Below are 14,459 nucleotides of genomic sequence, written 5' to 3'. Positions count from 1 at the left end.
TAAACAGACAAAGGATGACTGCTTTGGACAAGAGATATAATGACAAGCAAGGTTACCATGAAGAGACTCGCGTAACGATGGATTTTGATCCTTCCGAACTATTGAATCATCAGGTAATATCATTATTTTAAAGTTGGTTATGTTAGAATGTATGGAGGGAAACATGCATGCATGCGCAATGTTTGGAAAATGTTGAATTTCTATGTTTAGTTAGAAGAACAGAGGCAACAAGGAACAAGCTCTAAATCATGCCTTAAAATAATTTGCACTTGTTTCAAACAATAGCTGAAAACTACTATTTCCTTTTGTTGCTCATATCTAATATTGTTTTAATTTCACAGGGAAATACAGATCATGGTTCGCAAGTGAGTGACATGCGGCGCGAAGTTCGAAAATCAAGGTTTGGAAGAGGTAAATGATTTCTTCTTTCCAGTATGAGTAATGTTACATATACAAAAATTTAAGTAAACAAGATCTTTCATCTAAATGAACAACATTATTGTTGTTTCACAAGAACTTAACAAGGGAACTTAAGATGAGTATTCATAAATGAATTTGTGATTATTATATTTTCTCTAAAGAATAATAAATAGCTGTTTTGGCGATTCTAATTTTGACAAAACGGACCGTAACCTTCGTTTTTGATAAAATGAACCCCTGAATATCAGTTCTGTTTGACAAAATGGACTAATCGTTAACCTATCATTCTGGACGTTCAAGTCATTTTGTTAAATAGAGTTGCTATTTGGGAGTTTATTTTGTCAAAATCAGAACCTTTCGGTTGCCAAAACGGCTATTTACGCTTGTCTAAAAGAAGAACACTATTGTTGTTTTACAAGAACTTAACAAGGTAACTTAAGATGAGTATTCCTAAATGAATTTGTGATTAACAGAGATATGAAGCAAGGACTTGTAGGAGTGGGAGTTAATCTTCTCTAAATATACAAGGATGCTTGACTAAGCAATCTAGCCAATGATGGAACATTGTCAATGGCATCTGAACCATTCTAACTACTGCTGGCATGAGACCCTCTTCTTCTACTCCTCCTTTAATGTCAGGAGTCTTCACTTTAACTCCTTCTATCATAAGCATCTCAACATGGAAATATAGAAAATTATATCCATATTTATACACACACACACATGTAAGGTGCCAACATGAAAGATGGTATGATTAAAGAATGGTTATTTTTCTGGTGGAGTTGCACCTTCCTAGTAAAAGTCCTCTATTTTTTTCTTTCTTTCTTTCTTTTATTTTTTATTTTTTATTTTTTATTTTTTTTATCATGACTTCAAAGATGTATTTATTTGAGTGTCATTGTTTTTTTCCTTTTGGAAAAAGTGCCCTCTATGTTTACAATATCTTTAGATAAATAGGTTAGTGAAAAAAAAAAAAGTAATCTTCTAAAGTTAATTGTTTTTCAAATAATGTAAAACGAAATTTATTTCTCAAATCGAAAACCAAGGGGGAAAAACCTGAAATACACATGACACTAATGCCTTTGATTTTCATACCCAAATTGTCAAAATTTGTCTAATATATTATTTGGAAAAAAGTTTTCAATGTGGAATCTTGTATCTTATAATTTGCGAAATTTGCTACGGAATTTTTTATGACAATTTCGGCAACTTCCATTCGAATTAGAAAATTATTAGTAACGGGATACAACGCTAGAATTTAGCATGACCAATTAGCTAATAACATCTTAAAGATGTTAATTAAAAAACTACAAATATTAAATGATTAATATTTTTATTCCATTCGTTTTGCATTTAAAGTAAGAATTTAATTTTGACCGCGTGAATCTAAGAGAACAATTGTAATTATACGACTGTGTAAAATATTTTATACTGTTAGTGCATCAAAATTAAACTATTAAAGTAATACTAATTTTATATTTCTTTTCTAATAAAAATATTGACCTCCTAACATATTTCGACTAAGGGATAAAATTTTCATCAAGCTGAATAACTTGGACAAAGACTCCACTACTTTATCAATGACAATTGTCATAGTGCTACCAGATGCATATGTGGAGAGTTTAAATCCTGCTTTGTCTATGTAGCAATTCATTGACTAATGACAAACTCTTAAATGGAACTTTGATCTATGACAAATTAGTGATATAAGTCTAGGTTATTTTTTAAACCTAAGAAGTATACCATCTTCAGAAATTCTCATTCCGGGCTTTTGAAACTTTAATCTGAACTTCTGAAATCTTTATTATTATGAACTTCCAAAGTATTTTGTACTTTGAACATGTTTTGTTAATGATGCATATCACTACCAATGAACAGGGGTTTCTTCATAAACTTATCATCTAAGGTGTATGTATCAAGTGTCTAATTTGAGTTAAAACTCTTAAAATGAGATTTTTCTTTTAGATCACGTATGATCTAAAAATATATTCCAAAATTAAAAACATTTGGCTAGATAAAATTTATTTGATCTATAACATTTCAAACCATTAGAAAATCTCAATTAAATTTTTAATATATTATTTGTGTTGTTAATAATCAAAATTAATAACCATAAGATTTCCAGAGTTAGCATAAGTTTGTTTTAATCAACACTAAGATATTATCAGACGAGCTTTATACCGATCAATAGAGCCATCAGGATTTCGCTTGGGACGAAAACCAAGTTGTTGCCATTACAAGGTAATAATAAGGTTGAGGTGGAAGAAGAGACCAAGTTCCATTGGCAACTTGTTGCCCAGATTTAAGTTCTTGGGTTTGAAGATGCCATTTAACTGATCATTATAGAGAGATTTGAATGCTGGAAAATTTTGAGAAACAACATACTTGTGTTTGATACCATAAAGATCACATATATAATAAACTGAACCATTCATTTATTGAAGGAATTTAGGATGGTGGAGGTTTTGGCACACAAAAAAGAATTTGGAAATTTAGAATTCCCTGCATTCAAATACAGTAGAAACTTACATGCAGTTATTTTTAAATGAAATTGATATTTAAAAATTATTAGATAATTTAATATGTTTGATTAAAAAAATTATTAAAATGGTTGTTAAAGGATGATTGGTATAACAAGTTATCGATTGTAAAGAATGTATTAAAAAATATTAATCTAAACTCTTGAAAAAAGTAATTTCATGACAATTAGAAATGATAATTTTTTTTCGGATATTTGTATAATCAAAATGTTGAAAATAATGAATTAATCATTATATAATCAATTATATTAAATATATTTATCTATCTATCTATTATATTATAATATAAGAAAATTATCAGGTGTTCCTCTGACAAAATGGTGAACACGATGTTCATGGTAAGTTCAAGTAGTCAATAGTATTTTTATCTTGTAGCTAATGTTAAAATGTCGAGAATGCCCACCCTAACGAAATTGTGCATAAGTGGGCCTCCCCCATTTTATTCAAATCCAGTGAAATAGAAACTATTCATAAAACCTGTACCATTCCAAAAAAAAAAAGAAAAAAAAATGCACCATTATTAATTTATTATCATATTATTGATAATAAAATAAATATTTGCCTAAAAATAAAATAAAATAAATCAATAAGAATTTTTCTTCTTGGCTCACATTTTCCATCAGCGGCAGTTAGTTGTTATTAATCATAGAAATTGAAAAATAAATCAGAACACAAAAAAAAAAATAGGCAAATAATACATACATACTAATCTATGCTTATATAATTTTATCAACTTCATATCCTAAAAATGATATATGTATATTTTATTTGTCTTTATTGATTTTATCACACCTTTAATCTATTCATTAACATTTTAAAATCAAAACAAGTACAAAAAATGAGTTTATTTTATTTTATCAAGAATACAAAGTTTTAAGACATTTTCATTTGTCTATTTGCATTGAAGTAAAAGATAATAAGGTTAAAAGCTTTTGCAACCAATGTTAAAAGGTTTAAAGCATAAACAGTCAAATAATAATAATTAACTTAAAAAAAATTAACAATTAGAATGTAACACACACTAAATAAAGTGTCGAGAACATTGTTAGTGCCTCAAAAAAAGGCACATCCCATATTTGATTGAATAATAATAATAATAATAATATAATAATAATAATAATAATAATAATAATAATAATAATAATAATAATAATAATAATAATAATAATTGGATGTTTGTATTACAAAAATTTGTAGTGAAAATGAAAAATATTCTTTCAATTTATGATATTTTTATTTTGTTAACGTTCTTTTCTATTTGAATGTCAATTTTTTTACCATCCATATTTTCAAAGTATTGAAAATGTTATGTATTTCTTTGAAAAATGTTATGTATTTTTTATTCTTATCACATACTCTAAATGTACTTTGTATTTTTATTGTGTTTTTTTTTTCTAAACTAGAATTAGATTGTGATTTGTATTTTGTTTTTGTCAGAATTGTGATTTATAATGTGAAAATCGAAACACTCTAGCCAAAATTTATTAAATAAGACCTTTAAAAGATGAAAAATATTCTTTCAATTTATGATATTTTTATTTTGTTAACGTTATTTTCTATTTGAATGTCAATTTTTTTACCATCCATGTTTTCAAAGTATTGAAAATGTTATGTATTTCTTTGAAAAATGTTATGTATTTTTTATTCTTATCACATACTCTAAATGTACTTTGTATTTTTATTGTGTTTTTTTTTCTAAACCAGAATTAGATTGTGATTTGTATTCTGTTTTTGTCAGAATTGTGATTTATAATGTGAAGATCGAAGCACTCTAGCCAAAATTTATTAAATAAGACCTTTAAAAGATGAAAAATATTCTTTCAATTTATGATATTTTTATTTTGTTAACGTTCTTTTCTATTTGAATGTCAATTTTTTTACCATCCATGTTTTCAAAGTATTGAAAATGTTATGTATTTCTTTGAAAAATGTTATGTATTTTTTATTCTTATCACATACTCTAAATGTACTTTGTATTTTTATTGTGTTTTTTTTTCTAAACCAGAATTAGATTGTGATTTGTATTCTGTTTTTGTCAGAATTGTGATTTATAATGTGAAGATCGAAGCACTCTAGCCAAAATTTATTAAATAAGACCTTTGAAAGATGAAAAATATTCTTTCAATTTATGATATTTTTATTTTGTTAACGTTCTTTTCTATTTGAATGTCAATTTTTTTACCATCCATGTTTTCAAAGTATTGAAAATGTTATGTATTTCTTTGAAAAATGTTATGTATTTTTTATTCTTATCACATACTCTAAATGTACTTTGTATTTTTATTGTGTTTTTTTTTCTAAACCAGAATTAGATTGTGATTTGTATTCTGTTTTTGTCAGAATTGTGATTTATAATGTGAAAATCGAAGCACTCTAGCCAAAATTTATTAAATAAGACCTTTAAAAGATGAAAAATATTCTTTCAATTTATGATATTTTTATTTTGTTAACGTTCTTTTCTATTTGAATGTCAATTTTTTTACCATCCATGTTTTCAAAGTATTGAAAATGTTATGTATTTTTTTGAAAAATGTTATGTATTTTTTATTCTTATCACATACTCTAAATGTACTTTATATTTTTATTGTGTTTTTTTTTTCTAAACCAGAATTAGATTGTGATTTGTATTCTGTTTTTGTCAGAATTGTGATTTATATTGTGAAAATCGAAGCACTCTAGCCAAAATTTATTAAATAAGACCTTTAAAAAAAATTCAATCCATCTTTCTAAAGGCCAAACGATGTTTCTATAAGGCTCACATTCATAAACCCAACTCTCAACAACGAGCCAGCTTTAAGTAACAGTAGCTCAAACCTAGCCTCCTTCCAAATGGCTTTGGCAAATAAGGAACTTTAAATCCCTGTACATTGCGCAATGGCTGGACCAGTTGCACACGCGCAACTTTTAATGATGTTCTGGACAAGATTCGGAGAAGGCTAGCCAGCTGGAAAGGAAGATTGCTTAATAAGGCAGGTAGACTCTGCTTGCTCAACTCGATAGTGACTGCGATTCCTACTTATCGTATGCAAGTATCTCTCTTCCCTAAAGGGATAACTAATAAGATAGAATCCATGATGCGAAACTTTCTATGGAAGGGTCAAGCTGATGGTAGAGGCCTGAATCTAGTTAACTGGAAAGTGTTGATCACCCCTAAGAAGTTTGGAGGTCTGAGAATTAGAGATCCTTTTTGTGCCAATATTGCTCTTCTTGAAAAACTAGTTTGGCAACTTTTTCACCATCCCGATAAGTTTTGGGTTCAACTGTTGACGGAGAAATACCATTCTTCTAAGGATGATTGTCTTAGTCGGTCTCGAGAAAGGGATCTTATGTTTGGAAGAGTATATGTCGAGCTTGGGATATACTGAAGGAAGGTTTTATTTGGTATATTGGGGATTTGGAACAGAACTTTTGGTTTTCTAAATGGAGAAGAGAGGGGTGACTGTGTCAGAAGATGGATTATGTTCACATTTCTAATTCGGATCTCAGAATCTTAGACCTTTGGTCATCTGGACAGTAGAACCTTGAGAATATCTATTCTCCTCTGAATCAGTCTCTGCAGAGCAACATTAACTCTTACAACCCAGATATTCAAGCTGGTTCAGACGTCGGTTGGTGTTGGACTGGTGCGGCTTCAAAGGTTTATGATGCTCATAGTGGTTATTTGTGGCTCAATAAGAAGATGTTTAGTTGGGAGGATAGGGGTAATTGGCTTTGGCGTCAACATGTTCCGGAAAAGCACAAATTTTTGGTCTGGCTTTGTCTTCGGGAGGCTCTTCCTACTGCTGCATTTCGTTTTAGGAGGGGCATTTTGCACACGGATAGCTGTCCACAATGTTTTTCAGGTCAGGAATCGGTATTACATTGTATTCGGGATTGTCCAAAAGCCCAACTTGTTTGGCAAGCTTTAGGGATCTCCGATCAACCAGTGGATTTGATGAGTTGGTTCTTACATAATAGCAAACAGCGCCCCTTTAGATTCTTTTCTGGTCTCTGGTGGATTTGGTGTTCGAGGAATAACGAGATCTTTCATCCTCACGAGCATTGGACCACAGACAAGGTGATTGGTATGACTTTGTCCTTGGAAAAGGAGCTCCGAAATATTTTTGAGTTGCAACGACTGTCTATCCCCTCAACCATTAGTGGCTCTTGGATTCCCCCCTCAGTGGGTACCTTTAAGATTAATTGTGATGCTAGCTATCTTGGTAATGGTGCTCGAGTTGGTTTTGCTTGTGTTAGCAGAGATTGGAAGGGAAGGTGGCAACGAGGCTGTCTGGGAGCAATTGAGAGTCGTAGCATTTTGCAAGGAGAGTTGTTTGCTATTTGGAGAGGCTTTCTTTTAACATGGGACTCGGGAAAAAGAGACATTATATGTGAGACAGATTGTGTGGAGGCTTTTACTATTGTCAATAATTTACAAGATTGCTCTGGGTTTATTGATCCTTTGGTGTTAAAAATCCGAGATATCATGTCTTGGAAATAGCGTATTGATCTTCGGTTGATCTTGAGAGATGCAAATACAGTAGCAGACATCATGGCAAAGATGGAAATGAGGACCCTTTCTCCTCAAGTGGAGCTTCCGTTGCCTTGGAAGGAATTTGAGAGTAGTATTCAGCGAGACTGTCTTTCTTAAGCAGTTTCTTATTTTTTTTTCTCGTTCTTAGTTTTTGTTTATTTTCTTTTAAGTAAAAAAAAATATATTTGGACACCTACGATTTTTGGAACAAAATGTTCCGTGTCCGTACAACGTGAACATCTTCCTATAATATATACAAAGAGATGAGAGTCCAAAGTAGTGTTACGATAAGTGAATGACACATAAGATTTTAAGTTTCATATAAAATTGTCATGTCATTTTTGCAACAACATAGAAATAAGTATTTATCTTAGAACTACATTTATACTATCTATAAAAAAAATATCTATATAATCAATTTAGTATTAATATTATAATTTCACGTATTAAGTTATTTAACTCTACAAAAAAATTATATATAAATTAAAGGATGTTAATTCATATGAATCGTCTAAATTCTAATATTGTATATTCGAACAGAAAATAATCCTCTATAATATTTTCTTTTGCTACGATAATAAAAAAGATAATTCAAAGACAAAGTTTATTTTATGTTAGAGTATACTTGTTCAAATCAATTTTAACACAAGAATAAGAGAATTTAAAAATTTTATTCATGAATCATAAAAAAATACCTATAAATTCAACTATTAATATTATTTAAAAAAATCTTTAAAAAATTAAAATAGGATTCTAATATACATATTTTAAGTTAATCACAAACTATATATTTGAAGACAAGTAAAATTGTTACTCATTGATTTCATTATTTTTAATATTGAGAATAGTTAAACTTTAAATTTAATTAATTTTATAAATTTTGTGCAATAAAAGTTACTATATATATTTTTTTATATTATCCGGATACTATACTAGTATTAATAATAATTGCACAAATAAAAATTAATTGAAATAATATTAATGTTACTACTTTGTGAAACACACACCATGCATGGCGAGTACTGTCTAGTAATCTCATCCTGCTCCCTGTTGGTGTATACATATAATATAAGAAAGTTTTTAAGTATATCAGTACATTCAGTGATTTTTAACCATTAATCTTAATAATAAAAATATTTATAATTAAGATGAACGGTTAAAAATTAATAAAACATAGTACACTTGAAATTTTTTCATTAATATAAAACAAATAAAAAGAAGCCAAAATCAACATGTCATGTTATTTTGTAGTTAAAGAATGTTGCTGTGAACCATAAAGCAACATTTAACTAAGAAACATCACTCCCATTTAGCAGTACCCTAATATATATCCTCTTAATTTCTTTGACTTTGGTCAAAAGTATATATGCTTCCAAACAACATAATGTACACCCATGGAAGCAAATTTGTTACTTAATAAACAATATTCACCTGTTTAGGATGTGTTTGGCTAAGAAGGAAAAATGTGATGTAAAATTTTGTGGATAAACTCTATGTACAATTTCATTTCCGAAATTTACACCACTGTTTTACCCCTAGCCAAACACAACCTTATTGTCAAGTTTGCTATATCATTCACCATCAAGGGTCATTAGTCTTGGTACTTGAGAAATGTCACCTAAATCAATCTTGTTCAATCTAATGCAACATAGTACATGTTCAGGAAGTTCCTCTTGTTTTTGTGCCTGTTATAGAAAATTTTATCAACATGGTTAGTCTAAGTTGAAAATTAACAAAATTAGGTTTAATTATTTTATCTTCACCAAATTTTCAATTAAGTCTTTGTACTTTTTTTTCTTTCAATTAGGTCTCTACATTGTTTTTAATTTTATAATTAGATCATTTCTAGTGTGAAAAATGTTATAACTGAATATTTTTTCGCAAATTGAAGGTATTCATAATTAAAAATCTAATTAGATTTTTGACCGCATGTATTTTGAGAGAAACATTTTGTTAATTTTAACATTTTTTATATGAAAATAACCTAATTACAAAATTAAAAGTAAGGATCCAATTGAAAAGAAAAAAAATATAGAGACCAACAGAATATCTCTTCTTGCATTGTTTCATTGATAATTGTTCTTGTAAAGATTAAGAAAGATGAATGCTACATAGCATAGATCAACACATCATCTTACCTGAATGGTTAGCCCTACATCAAGAATTCCATGTTTCAAACGATGGCGAAAAGAATCGAGTCCTTTTCTCGATATGTAGCTGAACCGATGAACGTCCAAATCAATCTCAAAGTAGTTAGGACCCTATTAGAAATAGAATAAACAAGTTAGTAGTGCTTCTTATGAACATAATTATATGAAATCATTCTATATTCTTATACGAATGACTGATTTTTTGTGTACATATAACATGATCGTAAATTTTATACATTGTAAAAGTTGTGTTGAGGGCGCGAGAGGACGGGTTTATCGTTGTAGTTATTTAGTAACTTTTTTTCAGCAGCACCTAATTGCATATCTTGAGGATTCACAACTCCTGCCAAGATCTTCAATCTTTCTCTGTAAGAAACATTGGATTCTTTTTTAAATCCTTTCACCTTTTCCATCTCATCATTGACTACTCTCTGGCAAATTAAGAAAAAATGGATTCAGTAAATATTAATAAACTATATTAAAAAAGTTGTGATTTTGTGACAAAATAAGCTTAAACAGATACACTCTTAATAAATGGAGTTACTCATAGGAAATGAGGAGAATAATAATTTGAAATACTAAGAGCAAATTAAACTACCTTTACATTTTCCTGAAACTGGGAAGAAATGTTTTGGAGATTCCCAGTAACCTTGAAATACAGTACAAGGCTCATACCTTCTCCATCACTGTCTCCACCAAACATTGCAGCTGGATATGTAGGCAACTGCCACAATGCATATATAGAAGAATTAAATACAAAAATTTCCTGAACATTGAGGGTGAATGAAAAAGCAAAAATTAAAAAAACTTACCTGGATATTTACTATAAGAAGTGGGGGAAGCTCACTAATGGATTTAAAATTTGGAAGCTCAAGGTATTGAGCAATGTGATGTATCTTTTTGGGACAAACAAATAGATCAACACCAATTGGATTATAGGGACACTCCTTTGGTGCAGGAACCTTGCTTTTGTCTCTACAAAACAAAAAGTTTGGACTATTATCAATTTAGATATACATACAACAAGAACACAAATAACAAAGGCTTATTCCACTTAATAATAAGGTCGGCTATATAGATCAAACGATTTAAGTTATTTAGTGCCCAACTTTTTGTCTTGTAAAACTCTTTTATTGCAAACTAACAATATGTCAAATTAAATATTTAATCGTGTTTCCTTTAGATAGTGTTTGTTTTTAAAGATTGAAATTGAGACTGGAGACTAGAACTTAGTATTGTATTTGGTAGTTAGAGACTGTAACTAAAATTTCAATATCAAAACACAAAATTTAAGTCTCTTCGTTTGTTTTGAGGTACTGAGACAGAGACTGAGAGATTGAGACTCAGTATCGTGTTTGTTAGTTCAGAGACTGGTACTAAAATTTCTGTCTCTGTCTCTAAAATTTCAGTATTTCAGTACCTCCAAAAAGTAGGGACACAAGAGACTGAAATTTTTAGAGATGGAAACTGAAACTTTAATAACATTTTATACCTAAAATACTTTCATTTCAATTAATTAATTCTAATTTTACCCTTTATGCAAATTAAATTAGAGTTTCATTCTTATTTCAATTCTTGTCTCCCATTTTGCACCAAACAGAATACTGAGATTTATTTCAATCCCTGTCTCTTAGTCTCAGTCTTTCCGTCTCTATCTCTCTACCAAACGCTAAGAGAGTGGAGATACAGAGAATTGAAATTTTTGAAGGTGGAACTGAAATTTTAATATTCCTTCTTAAAAATACTCTCATTTAACCTTTTCAAATTTCAAATATACTCCTCAATCTCTATATTTATCTTAAACTAAATATAATATTTGAGACATAACTCAGTCCAAGATATTTTACGCCAAACACAATTCAAATACTTAATTCAGTCTCTCTTCCAAAATATAAATAAAAACAACTTACTTGAAATAGTTTTCGCCACGGACTTTGAACGCCGAGGGAGAAATCTCGTTCCAACATCCGGAAGAAGGCTTTTCTCCGGTCTGACATGGTATCATATGTCCTGCAACCGGACGATATACATATCTTTTGGATTGACCTATCAAACAACAATGAGATTAAGAAGCATAATTAGTAGTATGATAAATTTATGTTACATAATTAGTATGAAAAAGGTGGCATTGGTCTTATTCTCTTCCAAACTTTGGAATCTTGAATCTATTTTCATGCATATTAAGTTATGAACACTTAGCTTACATTGTTCACTGCTTTGATCAACATCACATGATCTCCTCTTGAAAGAAAGCTTGAAGAGTGATGACGAGAGCCTCCTCGACGTGTTGCTGAAGCTTATCGACTTCATCAATTTATGGAGTCCTTGTTTTTGTCCAATCTCTTGAGTTTTCACTTCCATAGGATGAACCCGAGGAACTATATAGCCTTGTGTTGCATTTTCGCCATTCGAAAAACTATCTGCAGTTATAAAATGTTGGAAAAGTATAGGGTATCAATATATTATCTATTAATTTATTGTCAACAATAATTAATTATTATATTTTAAACACAAGTATAAAGAGATACATCCAAAAAATACATCTATAAAGACACTTCCATTAGACACAGTCATAAAAAAGACATTTTTATTAGACACATCCACAAAAACACTTCCATAAAACACTGTTATAAACAAGAGTTGACAGAAGTTGGCAGAAATATTGTTGGTAACGTAGCAGGATTGGAAAAAGTTATGATCCAATCCAATCTTCTTAAGACATAAATGAGGCCTGTAATGTTTCATTACCTCCTCCATGGACACTATCAAAATCATCATCAGATTCCGGTTCAAGAATGCTGTAAGTGTCAAAATAAGGTTCCTCTTGGGAGTTTGCTGCAACAAACAGTAGATAGTCGAGAACTGTTAGATAGTTTTTTAACATGCGTTCACATCTTAAGTCTTAACTGTCAGCTTCATATAAAGATAAGGATTTTGACAAGAACATACATTTAGAATCAAATTGGTGCCAATCAAGTTGTCTAAGATGATATGCTGAATTGGAACCGTTCTCGAATTCCATGTGAACAACTTCAGTAACAGAGTAATCTGTTACACAGGGCCCTGCATCACTCTTCCTCCCCATGCCACCTTTCTCCACCGGAGTTGAGACCTTTCGACGGCGGTGTCTTATTATTCGCTTTATCGTTCTTCTATGAGACTTTCTAGGCCTTTTGATGCCATGGGAATGCACTGATGCACAACCACCCATGGTATCTATGATGAACTTAACTACACCTGAAAATTTTGAACAATGATTTTGAACATCTTCAAGACTAATTACATAAAAAATGTGATAAACTAAAATGCAATTTGCAAGATTTGCATCAAAATTCTACAAAAGCAGTAGTTGTTAAGTAACTTAAAATATAAATAGCAGTGATACTTTGAAAGTACAAATATCTTATCTTAAAAGTGAGAACTTTTTTCTCAGGGAAATCTAAAACCATCTCAATAATGAAAATTTCTTGTACCTTATAAGGCCACCAATGAAGAACTTAAAAGAAAAGATTGGAGGGCAACACTTGTAGAAGTAAAAGTTATCAAACAGTATTAAACATTTTCACAAGCTAAAGAATCTCAGGTTCAGTTTCAAGGAAGCTTCTTCTGAGAAAGAGAGACTTAAAATGAATTGAAAAAAAAAACAGAAATATTGAACCATATTCAATAGGATAATGCTAGGGAGACAAAAAAAACAGTCAGATTTTTTTTTGTTACCAAATATTTCCGATTCAATATTCGTATTTAGATCTATTTGTGCAGTATTGAACCTTAAGATTCATAGCCAAAATAATCTGAGTCAAAACCCATACCTTTAGTTTTTTTTTATTAAACCCAGAAACCTTTATTCACGTGCACACATGAAAAGGTGAACGAATAATAATGCTTTGTGCGTATCATACGTTACATGTGTATGTGCGTTAAATCACCATCAAATTTAATACTTGAATTTATATTTGTGCAATATATATATATATCCCATCAAGACTTATTAGAGCCATAAAAATTAATGAAAACCCAGAAAGCTTTATTATTGCATGCAGCACATGCAAACATGAAAGACATAAATTCAAGAGATTAAAAATACAAAGGTGCAGACACATTACCTTTTTGGTTGCTAGAGATAATTTATATGGTGACTCCTTTTTTCTACATTTAATATAAAAATATATATATATAGAAGAAGAAGAATGAGAGAAAGAAGGTGGAAGCTGGTTTTACAACAACGGCAATGCCGGATCAGGATGCTGCAAAAACCGAGCACCTTCTGACCATCTTTTGTTTTTCTTGTTGCAACAATGATGTTTGTTAATGAATTCTTTTTTTTTCTATAAACCCCTCTAAAAATTGAAAGCCTATTAAGATAATATATATAATTACAAATTATAAGGTTTGTTAACAAATATATATAAATAAATAAATGCTATGGGACATATTAAATACTATTTTTTTTGCTAGACATAGAGACATAGTATATATAAAATTTATTTTTTTAATAAATTATAACAATATATTGATATTATATAAATAATTAAGTAGAAACTAATCTTTTATAAATATTTTTAATATTTTTTAATTATATAAAGTACTAATAATAGTATCTATTCTATACTCATTTTAATTATATTGGTCAAAAATAAAGTTAGATATATCTTATTTAATTGTGTTCAAGTGTATCGAAAAAAAGTATTTTTATATTTTTATTAAGACAAAAATAAATACAACATATATTATGTCTGAAATGTATTTAACACCTAATAAATAATGGATACACAACTTAACTAAGTTTCTATTATTCCTAGATTTGGATTACTAAAACACTTGATGATCAATACA

The 14,459-nt window shown here is 29.6% G+C and overlaps 2 protein-coding genes and 1 long non-coding RNA gene across 3 annotated transcripts; 2 read left to right on the top strand and 1 right to left on the bottom strand.

The window, feature by feature from the left end:
• Positions 1-29: 29 nt before the first annotated feature.
• Positions 30-1,038, top strand: LOC130955072 (uncharacterized). Its single transcript, XR_009076579.1, has 3 exons — positions 30-113; positions 342-411; positions 894-1,038. It is a non-coding gene; the product is annotated as an uncharacterized LOC130955072 (long non-coding RNA).
• Positions 1,039-6,034: 4,996 nt separating this feature from the next.
• Positions 6,035-7,440, top strand: LOC130957657 (uncharacterized). The gene is made up of 2 exons (XM_057884506.1): positions 6,035-6,298; positions 6,511-7,440. Exons 1-2 carry the CDS (start codon positions 6,035-6,037, stop codon positions 7,438-7,440), a joined length of 1,194 nt encoding a protein of 397 aa, XP_057740489.1.
• Positions 7,441-8,817: 1,377 nt separating this feature from the next.
• On the bottom strand, positions 8,818-12,831 carry LOC130958163 (uncharacterized). The gene is made up of 9 exons (XM_057885112.1): positions 12,573-12,831; positions 12,372-12,458; positions 11,828-12,043; positions 11,534-11,669; positions 10,436-10,598; positions 10,222-10,347; positions 9,860-10,054; positions 9,612-9,734; positions 8,818-9,158 (listed from the first exon to the last, which is right to left on the bottom strand). The coding sequence occupies exons 1-9, from the start codon at positions 12,706-12,708 to the stop codon at positions 9,045-9,047; spliced, it is 1,296 nt and encodes a 431-aa protein (XP_057741095.1). The 5' UTR covers positions 12,709-12,831; the 3' UTR covers positions 8,818-9,044.
• Between the last annotated feature and the right edge of the window lie 1,628 nt (positions 12,832-14,459).

This window comes from Arachis stenosperma, chromosome 10 (genome assembly GCF_014773155.1).
Source record: "Arachis stenosperma cultivar V10309 chromosome 10, arast.V10309.gnm1.PFL2, whole genome shotgun sequence".
NCBI classification, from domain to species: domain Eukaryota; kingdom Viridiplantae; phylum Streptophyta; class Magnoliopsida; order Fabales; family Fabaceae; genus Arachis; species Arachis stenosperma.
Note: the sequence above shows the minus strand (reverse complement) of the source record. Positions and strands in the feature narration are given on the sequence as shown.

Excerpts from the sequence above, each read along its gene's own strand:
- LOC130957657 (XM_057884506.1), top strand. The coding sequence starts at position 6,035 with ATGCGAAACTTTCTATGGAAGGGTCAAGCTGATGGTAGAGGCCTGAAT. Across the intron at positions 6,299-6,510 it reads GGGATCTTATGTTTGGAAGA|TCTCTGCAGAGCAACATTAA; the intron begins GTATATGTCGAG and ends CCTCTGAATCAG.
- LOC130958163 (XM_057885112.1), bottom strand. The coding sequence starts at position 12,708 with ATGGGGAGGAAGAGTGATGCAGGGCCCTGTGTAACAGATTACTCTGTT. Across the intron at positions 12,044-12,371 it reads TGATAGTGTCCATGGAGGAG|ATAGTTTTTCGAATGGCGAA; the intron begins GTAATGAAACAT and ends TTATAACTGCAG. Across the intron at positions 10,599-11,533 it reads CGTGGCGAAAACTATTTCAA|AGACAAAAGCAAGGTTCCTG; the intron begins GTAAGTTGTTTT and ends TTTGTTTTGTAG.